The sequence below is a fragment of the Prunus mume genome, linkage group LG8 (genome assembly GCF_029339155.1).
Source record: "Prunus mume cultivar Tortuosa linkage group LG8, ASM2933915v1, whole genome shotgun sequence".
Lineage (NCBI taxonomy): Eukaryota > Viridiplantae > Streptophyta > Magnoliopsida > Rosales > Rosaceae > Prunus > Prunus mume.
This window is the reverse complement of record NC_142705.1, coordinates 13,632,912-13,650,591: the sequence shown is the minus strand read 5'-3', so window position 1 is coordinate 13,650,591 and position 17,680 is coordinate 13,632,912. Positions and strand designations below refer to the sequence as shown.

Genomic DNA, 17,680 nt, shown 5'->3' with positions numbered 1-17,680 from the left:
TGTGATGCCGGGGTCTCCATGGGTTAAATCTCGGGTTCGGGAAATTGGCGGGTCCTGTCATAAATCTCTATCAACTTCTCTAGGCATGCAATTTTTGTGCAACAGTCATGTCTTTAAGGGCCTAATTATTAATTCACACCAGACACAGAGAGCTCAAGGGACTATATAACAAGAACAGTGCAATAACAAGCCTTCACAAACATCACCTGCATGCAGCCCAAATATTATATATATGTCTCCAATTGCGCTTTCCCTTGTCATCCTTTCTTTCCCTTGCTTTCCCTTGCACAGAATTTCAGTAATTAAAATTCAAGCGCAAGAATTCATAAATTTATTTCGCTTTGCCACCACTCACCAAGAGCCACTTGTTTGTATGAATATATTGACACGATTATTACACAGTTATGATGGGTCGAGATTGAGTCCAGATGATCTTGATCACATTCACTTGAGCCAAAACTCACCAATCTGTCTTTGACAAAGAAGAAAAGGGTCGGGACGATTGATCGGGATCACTAGTTATAAGTTTGGGCTCGAGTGGGATTGAATCTCTAAGAAAAATTAAAGATAACCAATACATGATCTGATCTGCAACTAAATATAAGAAATAGGAGGGTATCCGTTAGTAGTGGCAATCTACAAGCAGGAGGAACCCAATGAGGGTTCATAAAATGCATATTTACTTGAGTTAAACATTACAGTCAATTTGATGAAAATTAAATTGCTTAATTAATGTCTCAAAGGAGAATACATCTTCAAGCATCTACCTTTGCCGCTGCAGATGCATAACTTACACTGATGTCCCTCATAGTTTTGCACTGACTCGACTACTCATATTGGAGAAAATTGATCTTTATGCTCGTTGAACATTTCTTCAGCATCTGAATGCATTGAAATATGATTGAAAGGGATGAAATAATGATCAAAACCAATATTCAAAAGATAAGATGACTCAACAATTGGAGCCCCAGAAAGCAGCATACTCCTTTTGGGTCAGATAACCAGACCAACTCAGTTTGTAACTAAACTAATCAATTAATACAACAAAAGAAACATGAAACTGAATATTTAGGTAAGAGAATAATTGTTCATGAAAATGGAAAATACTGATTCTCAATTGCAATTTCTCAGCTTCTCATTAGTTTTGTCTCTGGAAATTCAGATATCAAGGCTGGTCTACACAAATGGAGGTGATGCCATTTTGGTGTTAGCATCAAATGGCCTTCATTTTCTCTGGAAATGGCCACAGGACCTTAATTCTAGTGGAGTGGTAAAGAATGACATGCTTTATAATTCTTTCCTATTAGATTTCTCCTATCTTTCCTTTCGAAATTGAAACCGAAGCGATAGTTGGTCATTTGATTTTGATGACATTGATTAAATGCAGTCAACTCCCAAGGTTCACCCTAATTTATGGAAACCAAGGAGTGGCTGATGAACAATGACCTTCCCAACACCAACCCTGAGGAAGAGGCTATGTCGTGCTTTGACTTGTCCAAGAATGATTCATATCTCATATCACCAACAGGAGGGATGATCTCCATTTTTGAGTATTTACGAAATGCGGACACTGCCGGAAAAGAAATCTTAAAAAAACGCCATTCAAGTTTTTGAACAATCAGCCGCCTAGGCGGGTTCTTTTTTATTTTAATAAATAGTCACGTATAGCCTGACTCCACTACATGATCTGCAATACATGATCTGATCTGCCGCTGTCCCTCATAGTTTTGCACTGACTCCACTACTCATATCGGAGAAAATTGATCATTATACTCGTTGAACAGTTCTTCAGCATCTGAATTCATTGAAATATGATTGAAGGATGAAATAATGATCAAAACCAATATTCTATATGCTGTTAACTGAAGAGCTGTAGTCAAACTCATGGAGTCATGAGCAATGAAAAGAACCAATTTGCAGTCTAGGTAAACTAAGTTTAATTCTTCAAAAAATGACCCTCACATTTTTCCTCTCAACTTGATTTGATGTCTCCAATATGCAGGGCCGGTTTTGCAATTTTAAAGGCCCTGTGCGAACCTTAAATTGGGGCCTCGCATAAGCTAACACAAACTTACACCATTACGTAATGTCATATAATGAATGTTTTTTTTTTCTTAAAGTGACCAAAGTACCCCTATTTTCAAGGACAAAATTGAAATTTCACAAAAGAATTAAATTGGATTAAATCGATTAAATTGGGTCAGAAATGTTATACCTTTTGAATAATCACCATGATTGTGATGATGAGTCTTTGTCATCATAAATCATATTCATATATTAAATATTTTTTAACACCTAATTTATTTTGTATCAATATTCCAGGACCATCATTAATTTGATGCAATTATTTTGGTTGACTTAGTTGGATGCAATTATTGTGGTTGTGAAAGTAGATGGGATATTGAATGTTGGTGTTGACATCGGACAAGCCTTTAACACAAGCAAGTTTTGAAGTCGAGCCCTGAATAGAAGTTGAGGCCCTACAAACTAGGGGTGGTTGCGGTTCGGTAACGCGAATTTTTACTCAAACCGCAAACCGACCGACTATTTGCGGTTTGGTGATTTTTGAAACCGCAAAATCGACCGTGTTTTGCGGTTTACGCATGCGATAAACCGCAAAATGCGGTCAGTTACCGCGAATTAGCGGTTTAAAACCGCGAGTTCTCAAGCATTCACAAAAATATAAATTCACAACCTAAATAAATAAATACACAACCTCAATTTCTCAAACATATATAAATTCACAATCTCCTCAACTTCTCAAGCATTCACAACCTAAGAAAATTAAAGTTACAATTCCAAGAATTCCAATTAAAGTTAAACTTCTCAAGCATTCCAATTTCAAATCCTTTAAAGTTATAAACTAAAAGGAAAATGCAAAGCAAAATAAATTAAAGTTACAACAAAAAGAAAAATCCAATTCAAAGTTAATTAAAGTTACAAACTAAAAGGAAAATGCAATGCACCAATGTTACAAACTCAAGTGTTGGTGGTGAGTGGATTTGAAGAACCCCGTTGTGTTGTTTGAGCACCAATGTTATCTACAAATAAAACAACATAGTTTAGTACATTTTATTATAAGAAGAAGCATAAATAACATTAGCATAAATAAACTAATTACTTACAAGTTGTCATATGTTCCATTTCCTTGTAAAATTCAACTTCATCATCCGTGTAGCTATACTTTGCGGTTTGCGGTAACCGCATAAGTTTTGAAAATCAAATACCGCAAACCGCAACAGTAAATGCGGTTCGGTTCTTAATACCGCATAAAATGCGGTTCGGTTTATCGCGATTGCGGTTTCATTGCGGTAAATTGTCGGTTGGTTTTTGCGATTTTTCGGTTTTTCGGTTTAAAATGCCACCCCTACTACAAACCAACACAACTAGAAACGTCTTTGTGTCAACAATTTGCTCACTCTGTATATATATAACATTTGTTATACATATGGAGTGCTGCTATTTTCACCCACATGTCCTATTTTCTCACCCACTATGTAAATTTGAAAAAATAAAATCCTACTTTTCCACCCACCATTATTCCTAAAATACCATTTAATTATTAATTCAACCAAACACTATCAACTCCAAGTTAAAAACATAAAAATTTTAACCCAAAATAAATAAAAAAATTTCTTCATCTTCTTCATGTGTTTTCAACATCACGACCTTACCCTACCATATTAATATTCTCATCAACCCCTTAGCAGTACTGGTGGCTTCCCGACCGCGACACCACCACCACAACAACACACGACCAACAAGACTACAATGGATTTTAATTGAAGTGATGTTATATGGAATAAGGACCCGCATATGGGTTAATCAGACTAAATTTTTTTTAAAATAGAATAAAATTAAAGGACAATTTGGCCTCTATTATCAACACCCACCAACCCAGCCACAATATTAAAGGTGGAGTTGAGAATTTGATTTGAATTTTTTTTTTAACTTTTCAAAGGATTGGGATGGGTAGATTAGTGCTCGCTGAATTTGTTGAGGTCAGGAAGATGGAAAGAATATGGAGAGTTAAAAGAAAAAATTAATTTTCTTGTTAAAATTTGTTTTATTTTTAGGGTTTTAGAAGTCGTTTTACAGAGGGATAAATTTGTCTTTAATTTTTAAAATAAGGTGGGTTGAAAAATAGGACAAGTGAGTGAAAATAGCAGCACTCTACATATATTATACACATAAAAAAAAAAATCAGGGGCCACTGTGCGTGGCACCACTTGCACACCCTCAGGGCCACCCCTGCCAATATGTCAATATGAAATAGAAATAACAAGGATATCTTTAGAACCTTCGTCCTGATGAACTCAATAAATAGCACATAAATTCAGAATTACCAACGGATAATGAAAAATTGTTAATTAAATTTAGTGATAATTAATCTGAATCTTCAAAACTTATGTTTTATCAGACAAAATCAATGATTAACCACAAAGACTTAATAAACCTTCACTCCATCATATCATCTTGAGGACTAAATTATTCAATTATAAAATTACTAAGCTATTCCAAATATGATTCATTCCCGCCCACTCCCAAGCTCATTCATGTTTGTTTAAATTAACCCAAAGATTATTAAGCAAATCTTGAACTGAAACAACGTGTTCATATACTTGAAGAAGTGCACTATCCCGAAGAGAAGATGAAATCCATTTTCTCATTATAATAAAATTACTACTAATAAACAAGCAGCCCGAAGATGGGTCAATTTTGTTGATTCTATTACAGGAAATGGATTTAGACTGATATTTGAACATATTAAAGGTATGGATAATACTTTAGCAGATATCTTATCCCGTATTATTCAATAACATGTATTCAGTATTTTGGACCATCATCATCTGGCAGCAAAAATAATGGTACACCATCACTTGGTGGTAATCCATTAAGCATAAGTAGTCAAGCAAGACCAATAGTGAACACTTATTTTTATAATGGAATTTCCGTACAAGAAGTTAGAAACCCTGCTTTAAAGTATCATACTCAAGCATCATTAGCATAAAAACAAAAAGTTCTTTTAGACAACTTTTGAAATATTAGAACTAATACTGAAAGCATGAGAAGAGGGCATGAAAAACTTATTAGAGCCCTTGAGCAAGAGTTTTTAGCATATAATTATGATTATAGAAGAGCAAAACAACAACTTTCTTTTTTGCAGGAAAAACATGAAGAACAAAAGAAGGAATATGATACAATAGTCAAGCATTTTAGAATCATTAATTTAAGATGTCAAATTCTACAAGAAAAAGAGGCTAATAAGCCCACCTTAATTGAGCATAATAGTGAATTTTCACTTGAGCAAAAATCTAAATATCCAAACTCTAGCTAGAGAAATGTATAGATTTTTACCACCAGATGTTAAGAGTCATATAATTAAATTAGAGTATGAGCAAAATACATCTCTTCAGCTTTATATCCAAGCTTTTCTTTTCAATTTAAAAAGTAATCCACACCCTGGAATCAAAATTATTACCAAAAGCTGTTCTCATTATACTTTTCACTTAGCTAGTTTTAACATGGTTGAATATAGAGAATTGCATTTAGAGCATAAACAAAAAATAATCGTAGTTACTCCAGCATTGTTAGCACAATATGGTTATTTAGGACAACTTTATGTTGAAAATAGTGAGCATTTAGATTCATTCTCCCCAAAATTTAGAGAAGTCATAAGTTTTAATTTGCCTCTCTGGAAAAATGTAAAATTAGATTTTACTAGTATACCCCTTGAGTGGTTTAAAGATAACATTTACCCAGATTTAGCACAACATAGAATTATCATTTCTTTTAATGAATTGCTTAGTCCAACAGAATCAACACAAACAGGAATGCCTACTAAGCAAGACATCCAACAATATAGAGGAGCAATAATAGCTGAACAACAACTATTCAATGATGATCGTTTGACCCTCATGTACCAGTCCAAGTTTATCAAGGGATATTCAGAATCTACATTCAGGAGACCCAATGACACATACGAATACATGATTAAATACGACAGGAGCAAAAGTTTTTTATGAAATCTATAACCAGATAGCAGAACAAATTTCAGCAGAAGACAACAACAATACATACTAGAATAGCTTAGGAGAAGAAGAGCTACACAATATAGATAACATGATGGAAGCATGAAGACCACGTGAAGTTAAGCATCATCAATCTCATTTTCTTGCGAAGAAATCATCTCAGCAAGAATAGCCACCAAGCTATTTGGCTCCATACACATTAGTTGAAAAGAAGAAATATTTTGGTTTCATACAGCTAGCAAAAGCAAAAGGATTCATTATCTTTTGCTAGAATGCTTCTCTGAACTTTGGCCTTTTCCAAAATCTCACGCCAAACTTGCAAATCAAGTGGCCAAAGGAAGAGAAAAATGGAAACTGAAATTGTTGAAAGTCGGTGGCCATTAACCTTCTCCTTTGGCCGCGTGATTTGCAAGTTTTTGCAAGTTACATGTGGGTACAATTTGAGCCAATTCCAACACGCAATTTTCTGTCGAGCAGTCATGTCTTTAAGAGCCCAATTAACACCAAACACAGAAAGCCCAAAGCACTTTATATAACAAGAACATTGCAATAACAAGCTCAGCAGCAGCACATTAATCACTAGGGTTTGAGATGTCATTGCCTTATTTGTTCTTTGATTCTGAAGTCACGTCTCCAATTGCTCTTTCCCTTGCTTTCACTATTTTTATGTTTCTTGTCAAATTCATACTCAAAACCCACAACAAAAATAGCGTCCCAGTCGTGCCTCTCCCTACAGGGCCAAGCCCATGGCCAATTGTGGGTTGTTTGCCGGAAATGTGGAGGAACAGGCCAGCACACAGATGGATCCACAGCCTCATGAAAAAACTCAACACTGACATTGCCTGCATACGCCTAGGAAATGTTCATGTCATCCCAGTAACTTCACCAGAAATTGCCAGGGAGTTTTTGAAGAAAAATGATGCAGTTTTTGCATCAAGACCTGTCACAATGGCAACTGATATTTTAAGCAGTGGGTTCCTGACCACAGCTGTTGTGCCTTGGGGAGGCCAGTGGAAAAAAATGAGAAAAGTTTTGATTGCTGACGTGTTCAATCATTCTAGGGTTCAATGGCTACTTGGTAAGAGAAACGAAGAAGCTGATAACCTTGTTAAGTTCCTATACAATCAGTGCTTGTCCAATCCAAACGGTTCGGTGGTGAATGTGAGAACTGCAGCTCAATTTTACACAGGAAATGTGATGAGAAGGATGATTTTCAACACGAGGTACTTTGGCAAAGGTAGAAAGGACAGAGGGCCTGGCTTTGAAGAAGAGCAACACGTCTCTGCACTTTTGACTATACTCTTGCATCTGTACGCTTTCTGCGTATCGGATTATCTTCCATGGCTGAGAGTGTTTGACATAAGTGACCATGAGAAAAAGGTGAGGGGTGCTTTGAAGATCATCAAGCAATATCAAGACCCTCTTATAGATGAGAGGTTGAAAGAATGGAGAGATGGAAGGACGAAGGAGCCTGAGGACCTGCTTGATGTTTTCATTTCACTCAAAGATGCAAATGGACAGCCCTTATTGTCAGGTGAAGAAATCAAAGCTCAAATCACGGTGAGATATTCCTACTTACCCCTAATTTTTTCAAGTAGTATGGATCCTTAATTTGTTGATGTTTTTATGTTTATTTTTATTCATGCGATATTAAAAGGAATAGAGATTCAAAACAGGACTTCCGTTGCATGATAAATGCTTTTAATCACTTGAGCTACAAGCCGCTTTCTAATTTGTCAATGTTTATTGAGCTAAAGTTGTGCTTATGAATACTAAACTCTAAACTCAAAACGCTGAACTTGAGCACGAGGAGCGCTGAAAAGAAAAGCAGATGATCCTATTTCTGAATTTTTCATGGGCAAAGTAAGAAACCAACTTACATACATGTTCTTGTGCGTGATCAGGAACTGCAGCTTGCAACAGTGGATAATCCGTCCAATGCAGCAGAGTGGGCTCTATCAGAAATGCTCAACCAGCCTGAGCTGCTAAAAAAGGCAGAAGAAGAACTAGATAGGGTTGTTGGAAAGCAGAGGCTTGTTCAAGAGTCTGATGTCCCCAAGCTCCCTTACGTAAGGGCTTGTGCAAGAGAAGCACTTAGGCTGCATCCAATTACATCATTCAACGTCCCCCACGTGTCCAACACAGATGCTGTAGTAGCAGGCTACTTCATCCCAAAAGGGAGCAGTGTTCTGCTAAGCCGCTTAGGTCTTGGGCGCAACCCGGAAGTGTGGGAAAACCCGCTGAGATTCGACCCGGAACGACATCTAAAAGGAGATGCTGATCAACAAGTGGATCTGCAAGAGCATGACCTGAGGTTCATTACATTCTCTACTGGACGGAGAGGATGCATTGGGGGTGGGATTGGGACTACCATAACTGTCATGCTCCTAGCAAGGCTTTTGCAAGGGTTTACTTGGAGCATGCCACCCAATGTGGACAAGATTGACCTCACTGAGGCTCTCTCCCTCCTCTTCAAGGCCAACCCTTTGTTTGCACTTGCTAAACCTCGCTTGCCTGCTTCTCTCTACATGGTTTAGTTTCACCCAAGTGTAGTCAGATCTACCAACTGGGAATGGATAAATAAAAATAAGGAAAACTTTGTGCTTTGAATAGTTTTCATCTTCAAGGAAGTGGGAGATTTCAACAGAGTATAAGAAAAATATACCAAGACTAATGCAATGTATAGGCTTACATAAAAAGCCTATCTTATGGGATGAGCTGAAAATTGTCGCCGATCAAATTGCAAATATGATAAATTAATTGACTAGACTCTGGATCATTCAATCCATTACAGAATTCTATTAATTAAAATTGGAGCCAAGCATATTGATTGCCAATTTGCCATCACCAACAAATAGTAGAGCAACTCTAGTGTAACATGTTGCATGCTTCTTTTTCTCTATATCTCTCATCACATGATTAATCATGTGATGACAAAGATAAGAGAAACGGGTAGAAAACAAGATCTCCCAAGGTATTTAAGATACAAAATTGTGTGTGATGATAACACTGTGTTCCATGCCGACACTTATCAACATATTTTAAACATGAACATTATTCTTGTGATTCTTTGTTTATCTACATCTATTTAGAGCACCTTGTAAGACAATTTATTGTCTTAGTTCTTGAAATATGATCTTCTAATCCTAAAAGGACTCGAGTGTTTTAATTGATTATGGAATAAAACTCAAGCTTTTGGAATAACCACTTGTACAGAGCTTACAATAATATGAATTGAAACAAACCGTCTAATGCAAACAGAACACTCGAAAGCTTCTTGATAGGCAAGACATTCAAGTGATGCATGTATATATAGGGGTCCTTTCCCTTACATCAAAACGTACTTAAAAACACTCTCACCCTATCTAAAGAAAAGAGAATTAAAGAGCTGCATAGGAGAAGACGTTCCTCTATAGTTGTCATCATGGCTGAGCAAGGTTAGTATTTTAAAATAAAAGCCTAGTAAGGATTTACACACCTTCCATAACATTGGCCAAAAAATAAAAGTAAATTAAAAAAAACATAAAAAATGCCAGAAAACCTCTCCCGAAAATTCCTCAACACGAGTCTATCCTCGAAATTTGCGAATTAGACTTCCTCGAAATTTCGTCTTTTAGGCAAGTCTAATCCAGCAAAGCTTTGCCGGAATAGACTTGTGCCGACCAAACTTCATAAAATAGAAATTTTTTAAAATTATTTTTAGTAATTAAATAATATCTCAGACTTATTTAATTACTTTCATCTATAATTCTGTTTTAATTATTATTTCTTTAGTGAATAATTAAATATTTTAACTAACTTAATAAATGGTAATTATTATTTAAAAAAATTTATTTCCATTTAATCAAATATTTAAATACTAATTATTCACTAAGTAAATAGTAATTAAAACATAACTACTAAATAAAGTAATTAAAAAAGATGAATCAAGATTATGATATTCAAAGGGTACAGTCGGGCGGCTATACGTTTAAAATATTCTATTTAAAGAGTATAGCCGCGTGGCTATACTCTTAAAATCTCCTTTTTAAAATTTTCTTTTTTTATTAATTAAATAATGTCTTATCCTTATTTAAATACTTTCATTAGTAATTATGTTTTAATTATTATTTCTTTAGTGAATAATTAGTATTAAATATTTTAATAAAAATCCTAGAAATTTAGTTTTGGTACCCCAAATATTTTAGTATTCCAAAAATGAATTTTAGCCCTGAAACTTAAATCCAAGTCACAACGTGATTCAATAATATCAACTGCTTGTTAGAGTTTGATTGAAATACATGAACTTGAGTCTCACATTGGTAAAGAAGAGAAGATATTTTCTCCTTAGTAGGCTTATGGGGTTAGGGTACGAGGCTTGAGAAAGGTTTTGTAACAATTTCGGAAGCTAAGGCCGCGTTCGATATCGTTTTCACGGCCCGTTTTCTGTTTCATTTCCTGTTTTCGACAAAAACCTGTTCGGTGGAACGTTTTTGTTTTCCCTAAAAATATTTTCCAAAAACAAATCCAATTCATGAACAAAAGTTGAAAACGAAATTATGTTCTTTTCGTTTTCAACGTTTTCATTTTCAGTCCATACGATAATTCATTTTTTCCATCTCTCTTTCTCCAATCAACATCGATTCTTGTCTTTGAAATTCTACATAGCTATTCTTCTTCTTCTAAAATCTCTGAGATCGTGATTTACTTATCAAGCACCAGACCAAAAAAAAAAAAATAATCAACCGAGGAGCACCACTCAGGAAACCCATCTCCCGATCCGACCCATCGTCTAGTTTGCCGCATCGGCACCTCCAAAGCACGATCACCACCAAAGCAATCGAACCATAATTGCCACAAACCCAATGGAACCACTATCACCACCCAATCGAACCACCACCAACCATTAACAAATGAAAACAGAGAGAGGATGGGTATGAAGAGAGAAGAAGAACAGGAAGAATCAGAGAGAGGAAGAAGAAAGTAAAAAATAAGAGAGGAAGAAGAAGAGAAAGAATCATATAGAGGAAGAAGAAGAGAGGAGAAAACAGAGAAAAAGGAAGAAAGAAAAAAGAAAGTCTGGGAAGGAATAGAAGAAGAAAAAAGGAAAAGAGAAAGAAAAAGAGAAAAAGAAGGGCACGGGCCTGGGAAGGAAGGAAAGGAAGAAAGAAAGAGAAATAGAAAAAAGAAATGAGATAAGATCGTTTGTCTTAAAAAAAACATTGGAATTTTTTATTTGTTAAATTATACATTTTTTTTATTGTTTATAAATTTTTGTCTTTGAAAAATAGCATATTTTTTTTATTAAAAAAAACTGAAATTAGCAAAAATACAATTGAAAATAAGTCACATATTATTATTTTCAAATTGTACTACCAGACACATTTGTATTGTTTTTGTTTTCTGAAGATGTTTTCTAATTAATCTACCAGACGCATTTTCATTTCTTGAAAATGCAAATTTGTTTTCTTATTTTCATTCTCTGAAAATATTCTCAGAAAACACCCTCCGAAAACGTTACCAGGGTTTGAGACTTGGATTTATCCAAATTGATTTTGTGGAAACAAAAATTTAAAACAAAGTCCACCCAAAAATAAAAATAAAAATAATTAATTACTGTTTATCAAGTAATTTATGAAATGATTAAAAAAATAAATTCACTAAAGAAATAATAATTAAGCAGAATTACCAATTAAAGTAATTAAAAAAGGCTAAGATATTACTTAATTGCATATATTAAACAAAAGCAGTTGGCCAAAAAATAAAAGTAAATTTTTATTTTTATTTTTAAGAAAGGCCAGAAAACCTCTACCGATGAAATGTCATCGGGAGAGATCTAATTCGACAAATTTTGCCGGAATAGACCTTTGCCGATGCAATTTCGTCGGGAGACTTTGAACAACAAAACTTACTCTTGATGATTTTGGACAAACATGGAATCTTCTAAGTGGGTTGGCCTCAGTCGACGACGTTTGTAAGTGAGCTATCTTCCCACAAAAGCAACGCGGTGCCGCCACATCCAACTCTTTCCCTTCGTCAATTATTTCAGGCCTCATCTTTAATTTTCGTGGAAACCCAACCTCTAATTTCTAGGGTTTTATCTTCTTCTATGGGGAGGAAGCGAATTTGGGGTTTTTTTTGGGTCACGCTGTAACATCCCACATCGACCAACGGAGATGGGGTGATGTGCATTATTTGTACATGCCCGCCTTTATCTAACACGAGGCCATTTGGGAGTTCACTGGCTTCGGAGTTATAGGAATCCAAAGTTAAGCAAGTTAGGGCTAGAGTAATCCCAGGATGGGTGACCCATTGGGAAGTTGCTCGTGAGTTTCTAGAAACAAAACTGTGAGGGCAGAGAAGGGGGCCCAAACCTCTAATTTCTAGGGTTTTATCTTCTTCTATGGGGAGGAAGCGAATTTGGGGTTTTTTTTGGGTCACGCTGTAACATCCCACATCGACCAACGGAGATGGGGTGATGTGCATTATTTGTACATGCCCGCCTCTATCTAACACAAGGCCATTTGGGAGTTCACTGGCTTCGGAGTTATAGGAATCCAAAGTTAAGCAAGTTAGGGCTAGAGTAATCCCAGGATGGGTGACCCATTGAGAAGTTGCTCGTGAGTTTCTAGAAACAAAACTGTGAGGGTAGAAAGGGGGCCCAAAGCGATATCGTGCTACGGTGTAGCCGATTCCGGATGTGACAACATACCTGGATCATAAGATTTGGTGCCCAAATCGTTCGAACAAACGATTGAAAAACTGTCAGCGGCTGGATTATGCAAAATCCTGCTGATTCAGTTTGACAGCTTGATCTTAGGGAAAGGAAAAGGAGGCTACTCGGTTCTTTTGGGTCCAGCCAGTGGCGGAGGTTGTGTGTGGCGGCGCGGTGGCTATGTTTGAAAAAATTTGAAGGGGAGGGAGCTGCAACGAGAGAGAGAGAGAGAGAGAGAGAGAGAGTTTCTGATTTATTAAAAACCAAATTTGAGATAATTACGGTTATGCCACTGAGTGTATTTTGATTGTAATTTTCTCGTTACAACTTCGATTTGAGTCAACTACGTGTCTACAGACTCATCTCGACGTGCTCTACGCAACGATATAACTGAAATTCCCAAATTCTTTCCCAAACAAAAAGTCAACTTTTAAACCATTAAAATATTTCCGGAGTAAAATCGTCTTTTATTTGAATATTTTATTAATTAAAAATTAATTTAGAATTAGGTTATTACAATCTACCCCCTTATAAAAATTTCGTCCTCGAAATTTCAAGTGACACGGGTCCGCATACCCTTCTCCCATTCCCACTCATTTCTTCCAAAGAAATGACACTTTCCTATAGGAGTACTCGTAGACATTTACCCAGGTATCTTTAATACCGAACAAATGGCCCCAATCAAGTTGTAACTTGCAAGTGGTTATTAAGGAAACAGTTGTCATTTTGTCCTAAGTTTCTAAGGAGGCTAGCTTCAATGAATACCTAGGCAAAGAAAACCTTGCATAAAAATTATATTGACATGTTCATAAAATTAAGCCCAATTTCCATATAACATTAACACAGAATAGAATCTGTTCCAATCAACAATATGAGAACCTAAATTGAGGATTCGAGAGTGATAATCAATCCATGAGCCTGGCCGCTTGTAATTTACACTTCAAAACATTACTAGAATAGCTACTAGCAGTTTGGAGGATGACAAGGCCAGAACTAATAATCAGCTGACATGTTCCTTGCAGATAACAACATGTACATTCCACGTAACAATCACATAAGATTTCCAGTCTACATTTCTGAAATAATATCCAAATCCTAATGGAAACAACCATTCATATAGCTTATGTACTTACAGCAATCAATGAAGAAGGCAAAATCATTCTTAACAAGATGTTTAACAAAGGAACTAAATCATTTAAGATACATTCAATGATAACTCATAACTTAAACCTTGGTAAATCAATAAGAATCGAGCAAAATTTTGTTAGTAGAACGAGTAGAAGAACACTAACCGCCTATATCACAAGGTAATTTTTACTCTCAAGAAAAATTACTAATAAGGAAAAAGTATCAAGCTGCGGATACAAATCTATCAATCACATCCTCCAGCCAAGACCAACGAATCACCATAGATCAAAATCCTATGTAATGAACTGACTAATTTTGTTGAGCATTAACGGTATCACCCTGAATTTAAAATTTATTATTAACCTGGCAAAGAAGCGAAACATCGTACATCTCCAAGATTGGTCGATTCATCCATACCTCTAAAATAACAATAAACCGAAATTCAAATCCACTCAAAACACCATAATCAATAAGCAAAAATTAAGCCTTCTTCAAGTTCTGTAAAGTTTGACTAAGCCATATTCATAATCCAAATCTTCTAAATCATGCTTCACCAAATCATTCATCGAAAGGGGAGAATGACTACAAAATTCACACTAAACACTGATCATACATCAAAAGTCAATGTACAATGACAAATCCAATGCGATGCAAGGTCATCCTTAATTTATTTTCTCAAGAGGCAAAAATTAGGCGAGATCATATATCAGAGTAAATTAGTCATTTATTAGGATACAGAAATAACACTATCTAGTTCATGATCTGCTAAAAATTCTCAATGATACTCAGAAGAACTTGTATACAATTAAAAAACTAACCAATTATGTGATTAATTATCATACAACAACTTCAACCATAAAGAGTAATCCTTAAACCCTCAGTCATGGCGAGAAAGCAAAACAACTTAATGACCCATCAAACACTGCATTGGAATAAAGATGCACACGAGGTGCCAAGTCTACAGGAATTTAACATAATACTCTTTGTTGAGGCCCAAAAAATCCAAGGATGGGCCCAAATATATTTATAGCCCAGTATCGACACCTAACTTGGGAAGAAACCCAACTTGAGTACGCAAAAGTTAGTCATATACGCTTGCACACGTGCCACGCCAAGCAAATAAGCAACACCCCACACTACAAGCTTAAGTGGGTCCAAGCCACGCGAATGTCCGGGGCTTGCTAAGCGGGTTGTGGTATGGATGTTCTGGGTTTTCATGAGGTCCATTGATGAGCTGAGAAATGGAAGTTTTGGGCTGCTTGGGAGCCTTGAAACTCAAGCCCATTTCTTGAGCCCAATTATGTGGGTAAGCATAAATGAGAGAAAATAGCCAAATACTTTAGGAAAAATAGCCCAATACTCTAGGAAATTAGCCCATTCCCTTAATGGGTTAACCCATCACCTTAGAAAGGCCCAAGCAACCAAGGAAAATATCTGCAGCCTTTAGCACTTAGCTGGAAACAAGGGCCACGATAAAAGCTAAAAAAATTTCCATGTATCTAAGCTGTTGGGAGGCTCCAGCACATGGGTAACACAAACATCAAGGTAGAACACTCAAAGAACAGGGGGTATGAGCGCACGCATGTTGCTAGGAGAAGAGGCACCCTTCAAACTAGTGCCTTTACCCATTTCTTTCTCCCACCAGCTCTTGTCATGGAAGAGAGAAGGAAAGAAGGTGATGAGGTTGCTGAAAATGGGAGTGTATTACTAAAGCAGCTGCAGGAAAGCCTTAGAGCTCCCAAAAATCTCGTCTTTGTGTGTTTGGACAAAGGAAGATTTCACAAAATAGGATGAGTCAAAGGGAGAGAAGAGAAATGGAAAGGGAGACTTGGAAAAATTGGGGTGAAACCATTAGGGTTTCTTGGAAAGGAGGAGCTTCCAGCAGCTATAAAAAGGGTCATCTCTTACCCATCAAAAGACACATCCAAAAAGCAAGCTTTATCTCTCATCCCTGAAACCTCCGCAATTTCGAGCCCCATTCCTCTATCTTCTCCCATTTTCTCTTCTGGTAAATCGTTCTAGAGCTTGATGAGCTTTCGTCAAGCTGCCGGAAACTACTCAATACAACCATTGTTATTCCCCCATCTCTCTCTCTCTTCAACGAATCCTCTTAGAATCCATTCTCCCTTGCCTTAAAACCCTTGTTTCTCGTAGGAAACCCAAGCATTTTCTCTCTCATGCTAAACTCATGAATGCTCAGCTCCCATGCCACAAGCTTCTCATGCCAAGCCATAATATTTATCTGTAAGCAACTGTTGGTTTCATTGGTGAAGAAGATCAAGGTGTTTCCTAAGGCTTAGCTATCCTTTCGAAGCACTCTTGAGGTCTGATTCTTGAACTCAAACTCAAGGGGCAATTTCATACATTTAGCTATTTATAGCAACCCAGGCCCATCAATTGTCACATTTGCCCTTGCATCTTCGTTTGCCACTTTTGTCCCAACATTCTCAAAAGTCTCCCCATCTTCAATATAAGCCACCTATTTCACTTGGAAATTTTGAGTCACATCTCCATCACAATTCTCTGCATCTGCATCATAGTCATAGTCTTCATTATCCAAACTAGGCCACTGAACAGATGCTTGACTCCTAACTCCATTACAAATTTCAATCTCACTATATTATAACACAACAACCTATTGGATGGTATGTGACCAACCATTTCAACCGATGTAGCATCTGATGTAACAAGCTCCAGTCTAGCCTCAACATTTCTACACCTAATTTCTAAACTTTGCTCGACTTGAGAAATGTCAATATCATACTCAACACTTCTCCCAATTTTCATTAAATCTAATAAGGACGGAAAATCCTCTACAATATTGTCCAAATAACATACCTTACCCTTTTTATAAACCTCATTTTCAAACCAGCCCCCATGATATAATTCTAGAGTGCACATTCCATTGGTTACTGCAAAATTGAAACAACAACAGGTTAATTTAAAGTCATAGTTTTGTTGTTAATGCTAAGGAAAAAAATTACTGAGTTGGTGTGAAGCAACAACCAAGAGACCACAGACATTTAAAAAAATATTTTGCAGTCAATGTAGAAAACGCCAAATCTACATACAAGAAAACGATTTCTTTACCCTTACTTTAAACATAAAACAACCAAAAAGCTGAACACAAACACAGAAAAATGAATCTGTTACACATAAAGAAACCACACTTCCAGACAAGGTCAACTCATCCATTTCCAAAAAAAAAAAAAAAAAAAGCATTACAAAAGCCCTTACCGTATTTGAGAGTCTTTCCACCCGAACGGAATTCGAACTCCATTATAAACAAGTAGTGAATTTCTCAAAATCCCCAAAAATCAAACCCTAACCCAAACTCTCAAATTTGAACTCCAAAATTAACACTGAAATTACACACTAACTTCTCCAATTTAGCGACTCACACACTACTACATCATTGACCAATTCAGCAACTTGCATAAGAATCCTTTTCAATCCATGGTAATCGCCTAAAATGAGAAAAACATCGACCAAACTGTAGGTATTTTGCTTCTGAACGATAGAGCTTCTCAAAAATTCATATATACCCTTCAAAACTCAGTCACATGGCCATCACGTGATCAGAAGTGATGGAATCTGTCACGGATGGACCATCTTAATACAAAATAAAGAGTTTAAGGACGGTTCAAATGAAAATTTTAATTGGTAGACCAAAATGATACTGGAGCAATAGTTGGGGGACCATTTCAGTCATTATTTCACCTGATTAATTATTTTGTATTCTTGAGTCATTCTTGGTTACTCCCATATCTGTCTCCATCATTTGAGACATGTGAAAAAACAGAAGTATAATAATCCAACTAAAACA

At 36.2% G+C, this 17,680-nt stretch overlaps 1 protein-coding gene across 1 annotated transcript; it reads left to right on the top strand.

The window, feature by feature from the left end:
- The first annotated feature begins 6,614 nt into the window (after positions 1–6,614).
- LOC148914772 (tryptophan N-monooxygenase CYP79A68-like) lies at positions 6,615–8,755 on the top strand. Its single transcript, XM_089042919.1, has 2 exons — positions 6,615–7,592; positions 7,937–8,755. Exons 1-2 carry the CDS (start codon positions 6,624–6,626, stop codon positions 8,567–8,569), a joined length of 1,602 nt encoding a protein of 533 aa, XP_088899045.1. The 5' UTR covers positions 6,615–6,623; the 3' UTR covers positions 8,570–8,755.
- The last annotated feature ends 8,925 nt before the right edge of the window (positions 8,756–17,680 follow it).

What these genes read in the sequence shown, in the direction of transcription:
- LOC148914772 (XM_089042919.1), top strand. Translation starts at nt 6,624, where the DNA reads ATGTCATTGCCTTATTTGTTCTTTGATTCTGAAGTCACGTCTCCAATT. An exon ending in AAATCAAAGCTCAAATCACG is followed by an intron (nt 7,593 to 7,936) that starts GTGAGATATTCC and finishes GTGCGTGATCAG; the next exon opens with GAACTGCAGCTTGCAACAGT.